Source organism: Lynx rufus, unplaced genomic scaffold, assembly GCF_022079265.1.
Source record: "Lynx rufus isolate CCGP_SWC_20201006 ecotype Redwood Valley unplaced genomic scaffold, mLynRuf1.p SCAF_15, whole genome shotgun sequence".
Classification (NCBI taxonomy): domain Eukaryota; kingdom Metazoa; phylum Chordata; class Mammalia; order Carnivora; family Felidae; genus Lynx; species Lynx rufus.
Genome location: NW_025814829.1, coordinates 3,214,347 through 3,236,564, shown reverse-complemented (window position 1 = coordinate 3,236,564; position 22,218 = coordinate 3,214,347). Strand labels below are relative to the sequence as shown.

At 49.9% G+C, this 22,218-nt stretch overlaps 1 protein-coding gene across 1 annotated transcript in view; it reads left to right on the top strand.

Annotated features, from left to right (window-relative positions):
• LMX1A (LIM homeobox transcription factor 1 alpha) overlaps nt 1-21,133 on the top strand; it is a 156,939-nt gene extending 135,806 nt beyond the window's left edge. Inside the window, exons 4-8 of the mRNA XM_047077358.1 lie at nt 11,935-12,107; nt 14,880-14,957; nt 16,536-16,605; nt 19,166-19,336; nt 20,973-21,133. Of these exons, the coding sequence (XP_046933314.1) occupies nt 11,935-12,107; nt 14,880-14,957; nt 16,536-16,605; nt 19,166-19,336; nt 20,973-21,133 (653 nt within the window). The remainder of the gene's footprint in view (nt 1-11,934; nt 12,108-14,879; nt 14,958-16,535; nt 16,606-19,165; nt 19,337-20,972) is intronic.
• The last annotated feature ends 1,085 nt before the right edge of the window (nt 21,134-22,218 follow it).

The window sequence follows — 22,218 nt, the reverse complement described above, 5'->3', positions numbered from 1 at the left end:
GAATCAGTAACAAAAATCTTCCAAAAAAAACAAACCAAAAAAACCCCTCAGGACCAAATGGCTTCCCTGGTGAATTTTGCCAAACATTTTAGGAATTGACATCAGTCCTTCTCACTCTTCCAAAAGATTGACAAGAAGGAAACGTGCCCAGACTCATTTTACAAGGCCAGCATTATCCTCATACCAAAAAAACCAAGAAAAGGATACTACGTAAAGACCACAGGTCAATGTTCCTGATGAAGATAGATGCAGAAATTCTCAGTAAAATACTAGCAAACCAAATTCACTAGCACATTAGAAGGATCATTCACCATAATTACATGGGATTTATCCCTGAGATGCAAGGATCGTTACACAAATGCAAATCAATCAGTGTGATACACCATATTAATATAATGAAAAAAATGATAGGATCATCTCAGTAGATGCTTAAAAAGCAGTCAACAAAATTCAGCATCCATTCGTGATAAAAACTCTTAACAAATCAGGCATAAAAACATATCTCAACACAGTAAAGGCCATGTATGACAAATCCATAGCTACCATAATACTCAGTGGTGAAAAGTTGAGAGTTTTCCTCTATGATTGGGAACAAGATAGGGATTCCCACTCTCACCATTCCTATTCAACATAGTACTGGAAGTCCTAGCTAGAGCAGTCAGGCAAGAAAACGAAATAAAATGTATCAGTTGAAAAGGAAGACATAAAATTGTCTCCATATGCAGAAGACATGATTTTATATCTAGAAAACCTTTTTTTTTTAAGTTTACTTATTTATTTTGAAAGAGAGAGAGAGAGAGAGAGCAAAAGAGCAAGCAGGGGAGGGGCAGAGAGAGAATCCTAAGCAGGCTTTTGCTTGGGATTGTTTATCATGCTTGAGGCAAATAGACCAATGGAACAGAATCAAGAACCCAGAAATAAACCCAAACATATCCAGTCAACTAATATTTGACAAGGAAGTCAAGAATACTGAATGGAGAAAAGATAAGTCTCTTCAGTAAGTGGTGCTGGGATAATTAGATATTCACATTTGTAAGAATCAAACTGGACTCATTTTACTCCACTCACAAAAATTAAGTCAAAATAGATTGGAGGACTTAAATGCATGACCTAAAGCCATGAAACTCCTAGAAGAAAACGGGAGCAAATCTTTTTGACATGGGTCTTGGTAATGATTTTTCGGATAGAACACCAAAGCACAAGCGATAAAATAAAAAATAGACAAGGGAACTACTTCAAACTAAAAAGCTGCTGCACCCCCCAAAAGGGACCATCAACAAAATGAAAAGGCAAGCTACGGAATGGGAGGAGGTATTTGCAAACCATATCTCTGATAAGGAGTTAATATTCAAAATATATAAAGAATTCTTACAACTCAATAGCAAAAATCCCCAAATAACCCGATTTAAAAATGGGCAAATGATCTGAATAGACATTTCTCCAAGGAAGATCTGTGAAAGACCAGCAGGCACGTGAAATGTTGCTCAACATCGCCAAGCACTGGGGAAATGCAAATCAGAATTACAGTGAGATGTCACCTCACCTCTGTAACAATGGCCATGATCAAAAGGGCAAAAGATAGCAAATGCTGGTGAGGCTGTGGAGAAAAGGGACTCCTCGTGCACTGTCGGCGGGAATGTAAATTGGTGCGGACGCGATGGAAAGCAGACTGGAGGTTCCTCAAAAAATTAAATACAGAATTATCCTATGATCCAGTTATTCTGCCTCTGGGTGTTTATCCAAAAGAATTGAAATCAGGATCTTGAAAGCTCTCTGGACTTCTGTGTTCACAGCAGCATTATTTGTAGTAGCCAAGACATGGAAACCTAAGTGTCCATTGATGGGTGAATGGACAAAGAGGTTGAGGTATATATACACAATAGAATATGATTCAGCCCTTAGAAACCAGGCAGTCCTATCATTTGTGACAACATGGTTTTCGACCCTGAAGGCATTATGCAAAGTGAAATGGGTCAGACAAAGACAAATACTGTATGATCTCATAGGTGGATCTAAAAAAAAAAAAATAAAAACAAAACAAAAACACAAGCTTATAGAAAAGAAGGTCAGACTGGTGGATACCAGAGGGGAGAGTTGGGGGGTCAGTAGACTTGAAAGGAAGGTGATCAAATGGTACAAACTTCTGGAATGAACCGCATGATGACAACAGCTAACACTGCTGTGTGGTACATGGGAAGTTGTTAAGAGAGTAAGTCCTGAGAGTTCTCATCACAAGGAGAAAGTATTTTCCTTTCCTTTTGTTGCATCTATAGAGAAGGTAGATGTTAGAAGAACCTATCGAGGTAATAATTTCACAATATGCATAAATTAAATCATCGTGTGTACGCCTTAAAGTTATACAACAATGGATGTCAATTTTTTCCTGATAAAAACTGGGAAGAAATGTACTATGAGTGCTGGTCCTCCCTGTGTATTATACATGCAGGGGTAGGGGTAGGGAAAGAGAGGGAGGAATGTTCGAGGTCAGTAATTCTCAAAGTGTGGTTTCTGGACCAGTAACATCAGCATCACCTGGGAGATCATTAGAATTGCAAAGTCTCAGACCCTTCCCAGACCTACTGGGGAGAAGGCCCCTCGTCCCAGAAAGAAAGGCCCATCAATCTGTGCTTAAGCAGCTTAATTATGGTGGTCTTATGTTCAGAGCACCGGTATTCTTCCTCTTACCTTATTTCAACAATAAACTTTATAATTTACCAGTAATGACAGTATCCAGAAGACTTTTTACCCTTAGAAACTCAAACCCAGCCGGGCACGTGGGTAACTCAGTTGGTTGAGCGTCCGACTTCGGCTCGGGTCATGATCTCGCAGTTCCTGAGTTCGAGCCCCGCGTCGGGCTCTGTGCGGACAGCTCGGAGCCTGGAGCCTGCTTCGGATTCTGGGTCTCCCTCTCCCTCTGCCCCTCCCCCACTCATGCTCTATGTCTCTCTCTCTCTAAAATAAACAAAGGTTAAAAAATGTTAAGAAAGTCAAAGCTAGCTCATTACGCGAAGTGTTTATGATGGTGCTATTAGCAGTGATTTCCTCAACATCAAGATCAACTCCGGACACCCAGTTTCACTTAAGGGCGATAACCATAAATCCTCTCTAAATGGCTATAGTGGAGTTCACTGCACACAGTTGTAGTATTTATAGTTAATTTAGGGAAAGTTCTTTCCGCAAAAAATATGGTTTCCTCACCCAATCTTACGTTTTCACCCTCGAAGAACCGTGGCCATGTCTGTTGAAGATCTCTCACTTAGGAAGGGCAGCCCCACCCGAGAGGGCTGAGGGCCTCCTGGCCGAGTGCCCGCTTCTCCCCGCAGCTGTCCTTGGGGACCATATGTTCCAGTCACCGGATGACTGGCTGGAGGACAAATCATACAGTGGTCCCCACTCTGCAATGTTGGCCCCTCTCTGTCCACATTTCCATTTTCTTTTCTTTGGTTTCCCTTCTTCCGGCCGTTATCCCTAATTATCATAATTTTGGGTTTCTCTTTTTTTATGGCCTGTTCTCTTCTCATGAAAACGTACTGGGTGGGTACTGATGGAACAGAGGGCCATCTGTGGGGTCAATATCAGTGTGAAAGAGAAATTCAGATCGTAGTTTAAGGGGCGAACTTTTCATCCCCGCTGAGCCCTCAAGTATGGAGGTAACTAATAATTCTCCAGTAATTTCTCTAGCCACAGGAAGTTGGTTGGCATTGGTGAATGGATTTGTGAAAAATGGGAAGACAGGACCGTGAGGTGTGCCATGCATCGCGACTGGGACTTTTGGCTTCGTTCTGTCCGTTCTGTATTAATCAGACGTGAGCTATTTAACAACTAATTGTTAATCTCCTGAGTGCTCAGCCTGTCACAGAGGATCGGAAGATTATTTCAATGTGTCTGTTTTCTAGAAGCTTATTCTGGCTCTATGGAAGACATACAAAATTCCAACGATAATGTTTATTTAGCGAGCATTAAGTTCTTACCATAAGCTTAGTACATAAATACTATACATCAGTGGTCTAATTTATTATTACTGGCCTCTTGGGCAGGTGCGTTTAACCCTATTTTATAGATGGGAAGACCAAGACTTAATGCCGGCATCTTGGTCAAGGGCATGGAATGATGGGACATTCCATATGGGGAGTGTGGGTTTCACAGTGGGGATATGCAGTAGGTTCATAAGCAGTCAAGAGACATAGTAAAAATGAAAATATTGAAAATATCTTGCATTTTTATAGTATTTTACAATTTTTTTAAGGGCTTTTACCTACTTCTGCTTTTGAGTTCTTACAACCCTGTTAGGGAGGCGTGGCAGGTCTTTCTTCCCCTGATTTTACAACTTAGGAAGGTAGGGCTCAGGGGGGTTAGGTCCTTTACCTTAGATCACGTAGCCAGTGAGTGGTGGAGGTCAGTACATACTGTGTGTCTGACCTCACTTTGCTCTTTCGAGTCTCTCATTGGTCTGTGGAATGGACTGGAGTCTGAAGGCACAGACCTGGGTGGGTACTGGCCTCAGCCTGCCTCTTCAAACCAGCAGAGGGCCTAATCACCACCGGGATGTCTCTGTCAAGGGCACACAGGCAGTCCGATCAGCTGTGGTCATCCAGGCAACTTCTGTGCATGATGAAGTCCACAATGAACTTGTCCAGAGAGGATTCCCTGCCACAATGAGGCCATTTACAGTGTCATCCAACTCACTCAACTCCCCAGTCACCTCGAGGATGGTTGTCTGGTTCTCTTTTTAATTTGGAGAGAGAACCCTTTATCTCGCGACCCTGACTTAAACAATTTCATTTTCTCAGATAACTTTATCCTCCTGAAGATAATTAATGCAGCAAAATTGGACTACTTCAAAGAGATATAGTATTCGATCCACCTAAGCCTGTTCCTAAACCAGAGCAAATGCACTCCAACCTTATTGATATTAACCTAGGACAGTGTTATGCGTATCACATCCCTCGCCTAGTGAATCACTGGGCAGCTGGATTAATGAGCTTTTATTGAGGCTGAGCGCTGGGCCCCCAATACCTGATTTGACTTGTTAGAAGCTTCCAGTCCCCCTCTCTGGTACTAGCCACATCAAAACTACACAAGTTATGGCTTTTGTTTAGTGATGTCGGTATCGAGGAGTCTTCTGATATCCTGGTTATTCGTCTCTCCATATACGACAAATCTATGCATAGAGGCAGTGAGAACGTTTGCACCAGTGCTTAACAGTTTGGATGGCATGTAAATGTGCTTTTATTAAAACGGGGAAAGCAATGGAGGAACTCAGAGGAAAGGATGCAGTGTGTGTGTGTGTGTGTGTGTGTGTGTGTGTGTGTGTGAGAGAGAGAGAGAGAGAGAGAGAGAGAGAGAGAGAGAGAAGAGGCAGGGTAGGTATTAGCATAAAGCCTATTCAGATGTAAAAAGACCCCAAACTGATGCAAATCTACGGTAATTCCCAGGAGTGGAGATGTCCCTCCCTCCGGGGTCCTGGCTGGCCCCTCCCTCTGCCTGGCACAGAAGCCCCCACCCATGGTGGGCATCACTGAACAAAGGTGCCTTTCTGGGACACGTTACCTCCGGCCTGACTCGGGAGGGACTTGGCTTCTGTGTGCTCTGCTCTGGAAGGGCTTAGCGCCTTAAGACTGGAGATCTTTGTGGGGATCGCAGTGATGGGGCACGTGTGGGGAGGGAAGGGAGGCTCCGTCCCTCTTGGACTGAAGAGAATGGCTTTCCAGCAGGAGCTCCAGGTGGATGACCCCCCCCAGAGAAAGCCTTGCCCGTGAGCCTTTCTTTCCTCGCTCTTTAATAACAGGGGCGCTGGCTGCGGTTGGGCAGTACCTGATATTTTGCAAATATCAGGCACCCTTGGATCTTTGTCACAATCCCATGAGGCAGCTTAGGCAGGGAGGGGGGCATGGGGGCACCAGACAGAGTATCCCCACTGTGTGCCCTCGGGCAACGCTACGCTCTGCCTGGGGCCTCAGTTTACTCATCTATAATATATATATATACTTACATATATATGTATGTATGTATATGTACATATATATATATGTATGTACACACACACACACACACACACACACACACACATTTCCTGCCTCATAGTGTTGTGATAGGGACAACGAACCAATGCAATTGTAAAATGACTGCATGCCGAGTATTAGGTAAGAGGAAAGGATTCTTATGTTATCTTGTGGATGAAGAAATTCGGTCTTAGAGATGTAGGGAATTTCATCCAAGGGGATACAGCTGAGGAGCGAAATGAAGGCTAGCATCCCGCTGTCCTAGTTCATGGCCACAGTTACGTTTCACTATATTTTGTATATTCACCTGATACACCTGACCTTTCAATGTCCGTGGGAGACAGAGGCTGAATCTTCATCATCTGCGTGTCCCAGAATGGTCCCCGTACAGTGCCTGACGAAATGAACCAGTTCCAAGTCAGATCTTTCATAGGAACCTGAGTTGGGTCTGAGTCGAGACCTCCTCGAAGAGCCACGCGTAAGGCGGTTTCAAACAGTAGCTGGAGGGACTTTACTTTTCTAGAGGACTTTCCTTCTTGCCTGTTGGATTTTAGATGCTGCGGCATCTGGAGTTAACTGTTGCCGTGTTCGGGGAGAATGCAATTCCAATCCTGTAGCGCAGGGCAGTGACCGAGATAGCTTCCTGTCTTCATATACCCTGTCTTCATAAATTCCGCCCTTCCTTCCTTCCCTCCCCCTCCCCCGCCCCCCCCCCCCCCAGCGAGTCCCAGACCCTTCCTCTCCTCCCCCAGCTTGAAGGACATTTATGAGGCTCATCGCTGGGGAGGCATCTGAGGCCCGTTCCTGCCTCTCCCTTCCCTACCATGAGGGTCTCTGCCCCCCTCCCTCACCCTCACCTCCCGGGGCCAAGCTCAGATATCTCTTTCCCTGTTTATGGGCCGTTGGGATTTTTCCAACAACCTGAAATGAATCTCCGAGGCCCCACAGGTAGGGCAGCCCATCTCGGGGCCATAAACCATGGCTGGTGCTTTTCATCTGTGATTCCTTATGTCATAAACGAGTGGGAGGGCCAGGCAAGGGGGAAGCAACAGCCCTGAACCATTCCAGATTTTTTTTTTTTTTTATGAGAAAAGGGAAAGAAAGACCCTGAGAAACATGTTCAAACTTTATGCCAAGCAAATTCATTTCACTCTGTTAGGCTGTGCGAGGAGACTTAATCTCTGGCCTTCCCCACTAGGAGTCAGATTTATGCTGTGTTTGTGTCTAAATGGCCTCCAGGGATGCTGACATTTGTTGTCGGAGACAGCGAGTAGTGTTCCTTTCATCTCCACTGAGGGGTGTCAGCTTAAATTATGAGGGATCGCTCTGGCCTGCATCTGGGTGTGGGAGCCTCTGGCAACAGAGAGGGGCCCTCCTGCCTCTCCTCCCACGGCTCTGCTGTTTGAAGGTTCCTCTCCGTCTTCTACTCCCCAGTGCTCCTGCGGGTCCCGGGAGGAATTTCCTAGCTCTCTTAGAACTTTTTCTTTCTCTCGGACAAATCGATTAAGGGTGTATTTCAGGCGTTGTGTGTTTTAAAAAAAATTTTTTTTTTTACATTTTATTTTTGATAGAGACAGAGCGTGAGCGGGGGAGGGGCAGAGAGAGAGGGAGACACAGAATCCGAAGCAGGCTCCAGGCTCTGAGTTGTAAGCCCAGAGCCCAACGCAGGGCTCCAACTCACAGACCATGAGATCATGACCTGAGCCGAAGTCGGACGCTTAACCGACTGAGCCACCCAGGTGTCCCAGGCATTGTGTATTTTTATGGAGAAGTTGGGGTCAGAGTCAGACAGGCCTGGCTTTGCTGCAGGAGGAGGCAGGGAGCCTCCGTGAACATCCCAGGAACAGCCTGGAAATTCCCCAAGACAGTTAGAGGGCACCGTTATGCCCGCAATATTTACAACACAGCAGATAAAAGCGGGGAGGTGGTTAGCGATGGCCTGAGTTCCCCTTGGCAGCTGGGTCGTGGCACCTGTCGGCACTTTGAGAGGTGCCAAAAGGCCTCTCCGTGCTCGGTCTTCATAATCTCCCTCGCTCGGATCTGCCAGGACACCTGAAATTCCACAGCGGTGACTGTTTGGTTGGAGGCATTTTGTGTTCAGTGCATCTACGTTTTTGACGGTGGGAGAGAACAAATACGTCAAGCTCTGCTAATCATGGACTCCTCCGTGTCACCTGGGTGCTTCCTGTCCCCAGAGTCAGAACCCGAAAGACTGGGACGTAGGATATGTCAGTTTTGATGGAAAATAGGAGGAGGTCCAGAGAGGTCTGGACGAGGGGCCAGCAAACTGTGGCATGCAGGCCTAATCTGGCCTGGTGCCTGTTTTTTGGAATACTGTTTTATTGGAACACAGCTGCACCTGTTGTAGTGTGGTTTTTGCACCACCATGGCAAGGTTGAGTCATTGCAGTACAGACTTTAAGGCTTTCGAAGAGTAAAATACTTACTCTCTGGTCTTTTACCAAAAAAAAAAAAAAAAAAAAAAAAAAAAGTTTGTAGGCCCCTGGCCTAGAGCATGAAGGCCTCTTGGAAGGCAAAATGTGGGACCTGAGGAAACAGAGAGAGAGAGAGAGAGAAATTAGTAGCAGAAAGGAGGAATAAAATAGGGAGAAAGTGTACCCACAAAAGCAATAGAAACCCCGGAGACAAATCTTAATCTCCTTTCTGTCCTCCCCCTCTTGCCCTTCCTCTCTCACCCCTGGCCCCCCTCTCCTTCCTCTTCTGAAAACAGATGTTTTCGTCTCTCCTCTTATAGGGATGTGGGGAGGATGAATGAGAGCATCGGTGCTCTCCACATCCTCCAGAAGTGGGCAGCCGGGGTTATCCTGGGAGGTAGTTCTGTTCCCCCCTCCCCGTTGTTCAGGATAGAATAGCACTCCTGGGGAAGGTGCCCGTATCCCAGACAAGCAGACATACAGATTCAGCGACACGGGGCGGGGGGGGGGGGGTGCCTCCGCCACCCTGCCTCTGGGGCTCCGAACAAACCTCAGCGGTTAACGTCTTCCTTCTGGAACCAGCCCAATCCCTCTCCCTCCCTTCACCTTCCTTCTCGCAAGGACACACTCACATTCTGCAAAACCCGACTCGCAGCGTTGGCTGGGGTCACGTCTGCCAAGAGAGAAGTGAACGCTGGCTTCGTAAACCCTTAACTCAGACTCCCGAAAACAGGCAGCTATTATTAACAGAAAACATGTGTCTCGATCAAGAATACTCCTCTTATGTTGGAGTAGTGGTCATGATGATGGTGATGATGATTTACCAAGCACCTGTTCCCTTCTACACCGCGCTAAACCTTTTACACACGTATCATCTCATGGAACTCCAGGGACGCTGTCACTTCCCCTGATGAGAAAATGGAGCCTTGAAAAATTTGGGCCAAATCACACATCCTAACTGGTAGAACCCAAGTTTAAGCCTGAGTTTTGGGACTCTCGAGCCCATGTGTTATCTATACCGCATTGCTTTCCCAAATGATGGCCGCGGAGATGAGCCATCATCAAGGAATCTAGCATGACTTTAGACTTTACACGTTCAGTAGTTATGTTTTCCCAGTTATCAACAAACATTTGCGTCAGGCTGCGTGAGGAATGGCTTCAGGAGAATCAGCCTGGCTCCAGAAGACGTTTGCAAATACCGCTTTATGGACAAAACTGGCATAAGATAGGAGGTTTCTAAATTATAAAATTGGATTTGATGTTTTTTTTTAATCTGGGATAAAATGGTTTATATTTTCCAACTCCCTTTTTTTAAAAAATTAAGCTTTTATTTTTGATTCCAGTATAGTTAACGTACAGTGTTCTAGGAGTTTCCGGTGTACTATGTAGTGAATTGTACAATCGCACTCTGGATCTGCCAGTCGTTTGTTCCAGACTTAACCCCTTTTAGTCCCTCCTGGGGGTGGGGATGGGGGTGTCGGCCCATTTGCAAAGAAAACTCACTGAAGTCCTCCCTGTTACCAGAGGAGCACCCTCTTGACCCTGAGGAATCCACCAGCAGACAGAATTATTGGCCTCGTGGAAGGAACTGGCCTCTGCGGGGTCTCCGAGCAGTGGATGTTGGGTCCATCAAGGGTGAAGGTGGGGAGTCGGCGGCCTCTTTTTTTCCTATGGTCTCTCTTCTTGTGGGGTCTTTTTATTTGCCTGTGGCTTTTAGTTCCTCTGCGCTTGGTTTTTCCTTGCTGTTCTGAAAATCTCCTTCTTGAAAGATCCTCAAACCCCTTGCTATGGAGGGATGGCTGAGGTGCGCCGACTGGATTTGCCCTGGGAAGAGCCACCTCCGAGGGGAAGATGCAGAGTAGCCACTCCTTGTCATGCGGTTTCTTCTTCTTCTTCAGTCTTTCTGGGCCTTTCCCCTGTACTCTCCAGGGGAGTGAGGCAGAAAGGAAAGGGCATTCCTTCCACTCAATGTCGAGCTTCCTATGCACCAGGACCGTGTTAGTTGCTTTGGCCACAGCAGCACTGCCCCTGAGTCGCCCACGGCTGGGTGCTATCGCTGCAGGGGTGCAGGTGGGGAAACCGAGGCACAGCGCGTGATGGCACTCCCATAGCGCCGTGTGCTTACACCGGGGGGCCGAGCTGGATGGAGCCCCAGGTGTGCCTACATCAGACCCGTGCAATGACATTGAAAGGGCCATGCCCTCAAGGTGCTCAAAGCTTAATGCTCCTTCATGTTCCAAGTGTACGCTTAAATGTTCGTAGACGGAAAAGGCCGTTGTCCTGGAACATTCCACAAAAGTCGAAACCGGGATGGCACGTGCAGATGAGTATCCTTTACGGAGGACGGTGGGATGAACAAGCGTGTGCAGCTCCCACACGGGGCGGGGTGGGGGGTGGGTGGTCCTGAAGGGGAGCAGCGTCAGGAGACCGGAGCCCTTGGGACAAGGCTGTCCGCTGGAGGAAAGGAGACAGCTGAGCGGTGTGAGGACCCGGAGAGAAACGAGGTTCTTGTTTGCATGACGTGAGCACATAGCTGCCAGTGGCTTTTAATGTTGAAAGAAGGAAGACGCCTCCTTCACACGGGGACTTCCCGGACCCTGAAGCATCTTCTCTGGAGTGTGAGGTCTGTGGGCTGCAGGAGGTAGCCTGGGAGAGAACGTGACACGCGCTGAAGGCTTTACTTGCTTCCGAAGTTCTCTTTGTATTGGTCACTGCTCATCAAGGAAGCCACATAAATATAAACAGTTCCTTTGGTAGTTACTTATTCTATACCGGAGCAGTTCTAACTACCCGTGTTGTGTGCATTCCGCAGGTAATCGAACGCTGGTCCTCTTATGGCCTTTGGAACAGTAGTATTTTCTGTCTCCTGACAGTGGCTCGAATTTCAGACACAGTGTCCAGGAAGTTATCCAAAATTTCTCCAGGTCTGGACTTAAAAAAAAAAAAGACATCTAAGAAATAATAACCAGTGCTATTGGACATTTATTATATGCCAAGCAGTATTTTTTTTTTTAAAGTAGCCTCCATGCCCAACATGGGGCTCAAACTCACAACCCTGAAATTAAGAGTCACAGGCTCTACTGAGTGAGCCAGCCAGGTGCCCCCAAGTAGCATTTTGCGTGTTTTGTGGGTGACCCCATTTAGACCTTCCAACCCCGATGCAGTAGGTTCTCTTCAACCCCAATTTTGTAGATAAGGAAACTGAGTCAGAGAGTGTTAAGTAACTTGCCCAAAGTCGCACAGTTAGGAAGTGTGGAGCTAGGCCAGCCATTCCGGGAGAAAGTTCTGAGCTGAAATGGTGGACTCGGTGGTTTCTGTCTTTGGATTTTGGAAGTATTTTCCTTAGCCCCTTCCTTTCGAGTCAACCCCATGCAGGTTATTGCACTCACATATAAAGCCATCCTGGGAACGTGGACCCAAGCGCCTTGTTATAGAATAACATACAGCTCCAGGAAGCGGCCTCGAAGAACTTAACACATTGTTCTCTGCTGCTTTTAGGCAAAAGTGATGATGAAGAAAGTCTCTGCAAGTCAGTCCATGGCGCAGGGAAAGGAGCTGCTGAAGACGGCAAGGACCATAAGCGCCCCAAACGTCCTAGAACCATCTTGACCACCCAACAGAGGAGAGCATTCAAAGCCTCATTTGAAGTTTCCTCCAAGCCGTGCAGGAAGGTACGGGGGTGGGGGGCGGGAAGAAGGGAGGAAAGGGGGCCGGGCCCCCCTGGTCTGTGTGTACCCTTCACTCCTCTGGGGTGTTTGTTGATGGGTGCACTTGGGGGTCAGGGCGGTGGGGGAGGTGGTTCAGATCGAGCCTGTGCAGGTAGCCTGCAGCCCTCCTGGAGATTCTAGATCCCTGATGCTGTGGCCAGGGCCATGATGGAATCTCCCTGTACTCGTGTGCACGTGTACCCATTTCGCTTGGCTGCTTGCTCAATACACGGAGAGCAGCAGGAAGAATAGGAACAGGTACCAGTTGGGGGTATAGACCCAGAGGCTATAACAAAGGCAGTAAAAACACAGTGGTTTGTGGAATGTATTTATTTACCTATTTTTGGTCTAGTATGTTCCACTTGGAGGGGTGGTTTGGGGGTTCATCCACGTCTCAGTTCGTTCATTTTCGCTGCTGAATGGTATCCCACTGTGTGGCTGGACGTACCACAATTGGTTTGTCTGGTCATCTGTTGATGGATGTTTGAGTTGTTTCCAGTTTGGGGCCGTTACAGATGGGGCTGCCGTGAACATCTGTGGTCTAAGGAGGTGGGAGTTCACTTCCATCTTCGGTCACAGTCCAGAGGTGAGCAATCTGAGACTGGCAGGGAGCTGTATTATCCGTCATTGGTTCCAAGGGGCCGCATTAGCTGTCACCATCGTTTCCAGCCACCATGGTGGAGAAGGAGGGTGTGGAGGGCAAGCATTTGCCTACTGAGGGCGTGCCCCGAGATTCTCTGTATCACTTTCTCTCAACCGTGGCGGCCAAAATGGAATCCCGTGACCGCGCCTCCTGCAAGTGGGGCTGGGAGATGAGTCTATCTGGGTGACCACGTGCCCTGCCACAGCTTGGGATCCACCTGCTAATAGGAGGGAGGGGGGATTGGATATTGGAGACAATAAGCAGTCTCTCCCACAAAGAGCCACACCCATTTATTAAGCACCCGCCATTTAATGACTGCCTGCTGTATGCTCAGTTACGTTACTTACGCAGTACAAATAGGAAAACTGTTTTGCCGAAATTCGTGGAGGAAATACGTTTTTCAAAAATTTAGCACTGTTTCTCCTGCGTCCCTCTTAGTCGGCTTTTGCTGTAATAACAAACAAAGTCTCAGTGGCTCCAGCAGACCTGGCTTTCCTGCCCCGGGACGGTGGCTTGGCCGTGGCCCAGCTGGGCTCAGGGTCAGGCCTTCTCCACCTGTCTCTCTGGGGCTCCAGGCTGAGGGACCAGGCTGTTCTCATGAGGATGGCGGGAGCCACGTCCCACCAGGCAAGCCCACCCCGTTGGATCACACGTGCCACTTCCTCGCACATCCCGTGGGCCAGAGCAAGTCACGTGGCTAACTCCGTGTGAGGCGTGGGGAAGGCCCACCAATTGGAGCAGCGGAGGGAGGGTGGCTCTTTGCGAAACAATAATATCGTCTGCCATAACATGTGACCTCTGACAAGTGTCCCTACAGACCTCTTTCCTTCGGTGTCCTTGTGGCTCCTTGGGCTTCAGGGGTGGTGCCGGCAGGAAGTGAAATAGCCCCAAAGTAGGCTTGCCCGAGGACAAATGATCACCTCCCTCATTTATTACTTATCCTCCATGTACTAGACTCCCAGCCTCTGTATGGCCCTGTGCCCAGTGCTTGTCCCCGGGCAGGCTGTAGGCCGCCGGCGGGGAGGAGACGCATGTGCACATAACTAACACCGGGGAGGAAGCGGTGAGGACCATACCGGAGGGGCAGCCGGGAGCCGTGGGAGCCCGGGGAAGGGAAAGGTCTCTTCTGTCGGGGGAATCAGGCAGGGCTTTGTGGAGCAGGTAGCTTTTTGAGCCGGGCCTCTGAAACACGGATGGGGTTTCAGCAGGTGGAGGTGGGGCTGGGGCCCACTGCTCTCTTAGTCGGCTGAGCAGAAGGATGTGCTTTAAAGGTCCGGTCTCATCATCTCCCTTCTCCTAAGCCTCGGCCCAAGTGGTGTGATGAAAGGGGGAGTCCTTCCCCAGGCCCCCAGGGAGCTGTGCTCACGGCTGTGCCTTCAGTCCCATCTCCGCCCCAGACCGTAAGCCACAGGGCAGCGCCTCTCGGACCCCTTCTTGGGAAGGCTGTGCTCTTGGCCTCTTCCCTCCTGGCCCGCACCTCACCACGTGCCTGCACGGAGGGCGGCTTTTAAACCCATCTCGTCATTAGAGGGACCCTGACTGTCCTGTTTCTGCGAGGCCATGGCGCATGTGCTGTGCCAGAGCCGACTGCTTCGCTCTGCCAGATTCCAGAAGGCTCTTGACTCACTCAGGGTACGGGAGTATGAATGGCCATGAAACGCCCAAACCCCCCTAGAGCTATGAGAGACCAAACCAGACGTTCAGGTCGGTGAATTCCGTTGGAGGAGAACAAGAGAGAGCCATTTGTTACATAAAGTGATTCTCACCCTCCATCCTTCTTAAGTAGGTTAGTCCACATGGAACTTCGCTAATGTTCCAGAACCGTCCGAAGGCCTGATTTCCAGAGTAAGAGAAACTGAGAAACGCCTCTTGGAATGCACATCTAAATTATTTATTCCTCTCTTTGTTCGCCTGGTGAAGGACCTCTCTCCACTTGAAGGGAAGCAATGGTCTTGCGTTTGGGATCAGGCTGGACCTTAAACCCTAGCCGGCAACCATCTAGGATGCAGCCGGCCGGCCTCCCTATGCACCGTGTAGGGAATGTTCAGCCCCTCCTCTGAGATGCCAATGTTTCTGTATTTCTGATGTTCAAGGTGAGGGAGACCCTGGCCGCAGAGACAGGGCTGAGCGTCCGTGTCGTCCAGGTGTGGTTCCAGAACCAGAGAGCTAAGGTAATCTGCTTCGTACCGCTGTCTATCTCTGTGTGGCTCATTTCCTGAAATAATACAGTAGGACTTCGTACTTGCAGATGGGTTTTCCAACCAGAGCTTGTTGGACGGATTTTCTAAACAGAACTCATAGGTCTCCTGATTCAGAAATTCTGTTGAGGGTCCCCTGGGTGTCCCAGTCGGTGGAGCGTCTGACTTTGGATTTTGACTCAGGTCATGATCCCAAGGTTGTGGGATCGAGCCCCACGTCGGGCTCCGTGCTGAGTGTGGAGCCTGCTTGAGATTCTCTCTTTCTCTCTCTCTCTCTCTCTCTCTCTCTCTCTCTCTCTCTCTCTGTCTTTTGCCCGTACCCCCTGCCCTTCTTGCCCACTCATGCTTTGTCTAAAATAAAATAAAGTTAAACATTTAAATGAATTCTGTTGACCACAGTCACGTCAGCCACAGCAGCCCTGCAGAAGGGGAAGGAGAGGGCGTTTGTTCTGGTGAAATGGTTTTGATTTTCCTGGTGGCCATGACTGTGAATCTGGCTAGCCGTCTGCCAGAATACAAAAGCAGATTCTTTCATTCACCTTTGTTTAACCCAGATACCGAAGTTCTTTTAAAATTGCGAAGAGAAACCTACATAGCACACAAGTCTAAGGTGATACCCTGGTACAGTAGGATGAATGCCTTTACTTACCTCTCCCAGTGCCCCCTAAATACACCCCAACCATCATATTGTCCTCTGGAGCCTACCACGGTCTGTACTGCCCTGCCTTGATCATTTATTGGTTTTCTGCCCCTAAAAATACATGTGGCCCATGGCCCATATGTCTGGGGTCCTAATCCATAGTAGGTGACCCGTTAATATCTCATTATCTGATTGTGATTGGTTAAGATAGCACTGCCCTAACTGAATTCTTTAGAATAGGGCACTTGAAACTCCACATTTCAATAGGATTAAGAGACCCCATAGTCTAATGTGTTCGTGAAGCAGAGGAGTTTGAAGCCTTGAGAAATGTTGCAGGAGAGAACTTTTTGTTTGCTTGTTTTTCTTAGGGTCTCATGGAGCCCTGACTTCCCCCAGAACACAGTTTGGGAAGCGTTGGGTTAAAATGTTCCTTCTGGGAAGTCTTAGTATTAACAGGGTGCTTTGGGAGACCAGCTCCTTACCTGGAGGCACGGATCTCCTGGGAGGCATCTCAGACACGGGGGCCAGCAGGTGGGGGAGTGGGTGGGAACCGCCTGGGGGCACATCCCAGGTCACACCCTGTCAGTCAGCAGCCGCTTGCCACACATCTAAGCCGGGCTGCGTCCCGCATCCCCACGCTTACACCGCACGTGAGACTGTCACGGCATGAGCAGCAAGGTTTATCAGCTCAGAGGAAGTCCCTGTGCCTGGAAGACCAGTTTCCCAGCCCGCTGTCTTCCCAGGGCTGCAGGTGCAGAGACCGCAGCGGCCCCGGGCAAACTTGGGGCTCCTCCAGCTCGGCTCCCTTCCTGAGTCAGAGCGCGGGACGTCCCATGGTCTCTCTGCTTTGCACACAAGGCTGGCCCGCTGCCCGTCCCCTGACTCTAACCCTGCGCCCCTCTCCTCATCAGATGAAGAAGCTGGCCAGGCGACAGCAGCAGCAACAGCAGGACCAGCAGAACACCCAGAGGCTGAGTTCCGGTAAGTGGGGGAGCGGGGGGGCTCCTAGCCGGGCCTTCCAGGGTCCAGGCCTTGCCCACTGCCTAGCTCTTTGAATGCCACTTCTGCGCTCCGCGAAGCCCTGTCCACACCAAAGAGAGTGGCTCGTCCGCTGGGGACCGAGCCCGGGGGATCTGGGAGAGGGTTGAGGGCACCGGGCTGAGGCCCGTGATGCTGACTGTGTGCAGAGCCCCCAGGACTGTGGCCGGACTCCCCACAGAGCCCAGGACGCACCCAGATCTTTCTCCTTCCTGGCAAATCAGCTGACAGAGGACACCCGTGTGGTTGACCCCGTCCCAGAATAACATGAAATAGTAAAAACAGGAACCCCCTGCCTCGTCGGGCACGTGTGTAGATCACAGAGTGCTCTCGTGCTGACCTGACTCTGACAGCACCCCCACCCGGGGGGGCAGAGAAGTACTCTCTCCCCGTCTCACTGATGAGCAAACAAGGGCGCTGCAGGGCTGAACGTGGTCCTAGAGGAACAGGCTGGGGGTCGGGACCGGAGTATGTTTCTCTGATTCTGAGCTCGTCTAGGCCACGCTGCCCCGCCTCCCCCCGCCTGTGTGCCCCTTTGTTTGTTGCTGTTGTTTTTAAAAAAAATTTTTGTTTTAACGTTTATTGTTTTTGAGAGAGAGAGAGACAGAGCATGAACAGGGGAAGGTCAGAGAGAGGGAGACACAGAATCTGAAACAGGGTCCAGGTTCCGAGCCATCAGCCCAGAGCCCGACACGGGGCTCGAACTCACGGACCGCGAGATCGTGACCTGAGCTGAAGTCGGACGCTTAACCGACTGAGCCACCCAGGCGCCCCACGTTGCCGTTGTTTTTAATGGGGTTGGTGTGAGGACTGTGCGGGGGGTCAAGAGCGACAGGCTGTGGCTGAGGCTGTGACCCCTCATGGGAATTTAAAAAAAAAAATAGAAAAACTACTCTTAGACCTGTGTCACTCTTAAAGGGGTATGCCCCCAACGGCCACCCGGTGGGATTCCCTGAGGGGTCTGTTTGTGCCCAGAACAGGAATTGTCAGCCTCCAACGTGCACAGAAGTCACTCGAAATTTGATACAATTCAGATTCTGATTCTTAAAGTCTGGGTAGGGGCTGAGATTCTGCATTTTTAACAAACTCCCACCGTGCTGGCCCGTGGACCGCAGTCAATGGGCCGTGGACTGTGAGATTGTTCTCAGGCCCCCAGACAGGGCCCCCTGTCCTTGCGTGGACTTGCCTCGTGCTTAATACCTGGGCTAGGCTCAGTCTACACTCGGGCTCTTGTAGCACAGAGTTCTCTTGGCTTCTTCTCTTCTAGGCCAAACAGTGTCTTCACGGCAAGATAGATATTCAGAGAGAGGGAGGGAAAACAAGGACATGGGCACTGGGGAAGGTTGGAGGGGCGAGTGGGTCAGGAGACCTGAATACTGCCCCAGCTCCACCCCCAAAGCTGTTTGATCTCAGACCAGCCTTTCTGTCTCCTGGAGCCTCAGGCCACCTGTCCCCAGGGTGGGATAATCGCACCTGTCAGCAGCGTTGGGCTGGGCCCCTGGGAAGTTCAGAGAGGGTCACAGATAGGAGAGGGCTTTGGGAAGAGCCACACACATTGACTCCATATAGGCCAACACCCTTGAAGGGGGAAGAATGCACGGAGGCATTATGAGAACACAAACTCAGAGTGCTTGGGACTTTGGAGAATTCGAAGGGCAGCTCCTAGGCCAGACTGAAGTAGGCAGATGCTGGCGGAAAATAGTCTCTGAGAGTTAATGGAACCATGTTCAGAGGACCACAGGGTAGAGGCAGGAAGTGAGGCCCCTATTCTCTGAAACTTTATACACCGATGTAGCAAGTTGTTCCAAAACACATTCACACGGTCTCATGGAGTCTGCCTGTCAGCTCCTCGAGGTCAGCCGGGCCAGTGTCATGAACCCCACGTAACTGACGGGCCCCAAGTGTAGTGATTCTGGAACGATCTTTAGATCCATCACCTCCAGTGGCTGCCAAACCTGTGTGTACCATCAGACGCGTGTTTGTTTTGTGATCTCTTTCAAGGAAGCTCTCCAAGTTCAACTGCACCTCCCTGCCCTTATTCTCCAAGGTTGGTCCTGATAGCCCTTGGTAGGGCGCAGGCTGGAAACTGCCGATGTCACCTCATTCCTGACCATTTCATAAATGAGGAAACCAAGACTCAGGACGTGTAATGATCTTGCCATGGCTAGATCTAGCCAAGATAACCCTCCATGAGTGTCACCACCCGGTGTTCACACCCTGTGCGGTCCCCCTCGGACACTGATGAGGGGTGACCGAGGTGTAGTGGGGCAATGACGGGATGGCAGATACGGCGTGTCGCCCTCCAAGTCCGGAGCGCCCTGTGTCACGTGCACCAGCCCCTCTCACTCTCTTCTCCTTATGAAGCTGCAGCAAAGGCCAGTGCTGGACGGGAACACTGGGCAGTGAGGGGTATGAAGTTCAGAAGATGTGCTCGGCTTTCTCGCCCAGCCTGGGGTCCTGGGCTGCACATGGAGAATGATCTGCCTTCTTCTTTGTCCCCCAGCTCAAACAAATGGCGGTGGGAACGCTGGGATGGAAGGGATCATGAACCCCTACACGGCTCTGCCCACCCCACAGCAGCTCCTGGCCATCGAGCAGAGCGTCTACAGCTCAGACCCCTTCCGACAGGGCCTCACCCCCCCTCAGATGCCGGGAGACCACATGCACCCATACGGTAAGATGGGCCCCGGCCCCACAGGGACCGCTCACGGCTCGCTGGCGTGGGTCTCTCCTTCCCTCCCAAACACACATGTGCAGTTCCCGGATGCTCGCGAAGCTACAAGCAGAACACGTGCCCAGAAGATGTCACTGCATCGTCTAACCAGTGGCTACAGAAGAAAGACCAGTACCCACAGTCATCAGTGATGTTCCCACTTATTCTCCTTTTCAAAGATTCTTGTTAAAGTAGGAGGCTGTACTTTGATTGTAAACCTGTTCGCTGTGATCGAATTTCCCTTCTTTCCTTTCACACCAGGTACCACATGTTTGCAAGCAATGCCGGCCGTGATGTAGGCCGAAGGCCTTAATTAAGCAAACTTTTAGACAAAGAAAGAAAATACAGAAAAGCGCAGAGAGCAAATTTTCTAATGCAACTGATACTACTTAGGTGCTCTCAATTAACTCCTGAAACATAACCTGACTTGGGAAGTGAAAAGTATCCGCCCCCCGCCGCCCCCCGCAACTCCCACTCCACCAAAACTGGGGTTGCTTTAAATGCCAGGTGTTGAGATGGCTTAGCCTCCCCAACTGTCAAGCTTGCTGGGCGGACAGCAGCTGGGGCCTGGGCACTCTGATGGAGTGGGCGAGCTCTGGAGCTGAGGTCTGAAGTTCAATCTCAGGGCCCAACACATTTTTAGACAGAGGAGGTCAGTGGCCTATGGAATGCGTCTGTCCTGTGTAATCTGTGATCCGTTACACTGAGAGCTACAATTAAAGTTTTATTCAGCAGGCCTTCAAAACAGGGTGAGAGCGGCGTGCCTCAGCCCACAGATTTTGTCAAACAACTGCTTTCATCAAAGAAAAATTCTGTCTTCCCACATGCTGCATATAGCAGATGCTGATTAAGACCTGGCCCTCTGTAGGGACCTCCCTGACCAACGCCGCTCATTTGCACGTACATAGATCTATCCATGCAGGTAAAACGTGTGGAGGGTCCGACAGACGTACCTCTAGGTCCTTGTCACAAAGATCCCCGAGCTGTTCCACAGTTTGCCCTACTGTCTTCTCTGTCCAGGGTGTGAATTAGTCCAGGGCGGGCCCCTAACCTTGTCTCTTCTGCAGGACACATTCGGGGAGGCAGCAGGCCCTCGGTATGTCTGAGGGGACTTGTATTTCCACCAAGGTCTCTTGAGCCTTATCCACAACGCTGACATTTATCTTCTTACCAGTCGTCCTCCAAGAACCATTTTGGGGGCCGAGTCCTCTAGGAGCCCTGCCCCAGCCCCTCTAGCTGGCGATGCTATGTCCTGCCCGCTCCCCAGCCTTGCTGTGTAGACTTTCTGGCGTTTGCTCATGCCACACCCAATTTGCACTTTGTCACATCCTTGTTTACACTGTTTTCAGTCGTCGTGCTTTCCACCCGAGCCCCCAAAGGACACGGGAGATCTTCTGTGGATGGGGATTACCTCCCTCCTACTCTCCTACATAGCCCTCCCTCCACCCCGTCCTCAGAATCCACTAGAAAACCTCACGGGGGCGGGGGGGGGGGGGCGGCTGTGCTCAGCTCATACTCGCTGCAATCCACTACACTTCCCAGCGCCGAAGGGAGTCCCTGCTTCTGGACCCTCATGACCGTTTCATCTTCATTTCAGGTGCGGAGCCCCTTTTCCACGACCTGGATAGTGACGACACCTCCCTCAGTAACCTGGGTGACTGTTTCCTAGCAACCTCAGAAGCTGGGCCCCTGCAGTCCAGAGTGGGAAACCCCATTGACCACCTGTACTCGATGCAGAATTCTTACTTTACCTCTTGAGTCTTCCCCTCGAGTTCTGTGGCTGGGCTCCCACACGGACCAACCCTACTATGTGAGGGGTTGGCCGGCTGTAGAGAGGGGGAGGCCAGGGAAGAGGTGGGGTGGGGAGGGAGTTCTGTCGGGGATGCTGTTGTATGACGATCTGATGTAGCTCGGCATTTCCAAAGACTGAATATACAATGATCGCGTAGCTTCATGTTTCCAATAAGAGTCTTAGCTTAGGTATGAAGACGTGTTTCTCATTAAGGACAGGGACTTTTAATATAGACACTCTCATGCAAACTAGGTACCTAGAGACTCCTAACAACTTCCCACCGTTTTGGGGAAGCTCTTGTCAAGAGGTGCGTACGTCTACCCATCCATATACCCATAGACAGACAGACGGACAGATAGATGTGTGTGTGAGTGTGTAACCTTCCATACTTTATCATCAAAGTTTATTCCTAATTATGACAGGCACCAACTGTACAGAAAAAGTAACTTTATTTTCCGTGTGAACTATATTTAAGGAAATGCTTGATGCACTTAAGTTATAAAAATGAGATAATTTACTTTTATAAACTTTATTTTTAGTTCGGAGAGACTTGTCGGCAGGGCAGAGAGGCCAGAGGCCTGCTCCACCTGGGCCCGTAGCTTTGAGTGCTCGGCTGAGCTTTGAGTGCTTGACTGAGTTCTGTTTTCGAGAGCGTCACGGGGTCTGGAAAGCAGCTCTGTGCGGCTGACCGTATTCTCTCACGGATTCTTGCTCTCTTCGGGGCCGAATCACAGGGCTCGGGTGGGACCGAAAACTCCTTGATCACGTTCTTAGAAAACGTAAAGCCGAGACTCTTCAGCTTTCTTTTAAATTCTGACGCGTAGCTGTGGGAGGCAGTAGGAAGGTCAGTTCTGCTCTTGAACTTCAGCATCTGTGGGTGTGGGATGAGACTGACAGTATGTACCTACCTCACTGGGGGACACTGAGGCTTAATTCACCCCCAGGACACATGAGCAGGGCTGAAACCAATATCCCATATTTGTTTAAAATACCAGACCGGTCACTGGGCAAAGGGGGCTCCGTGGGGCCGCCCGTCGCCCGAACCCCAAGG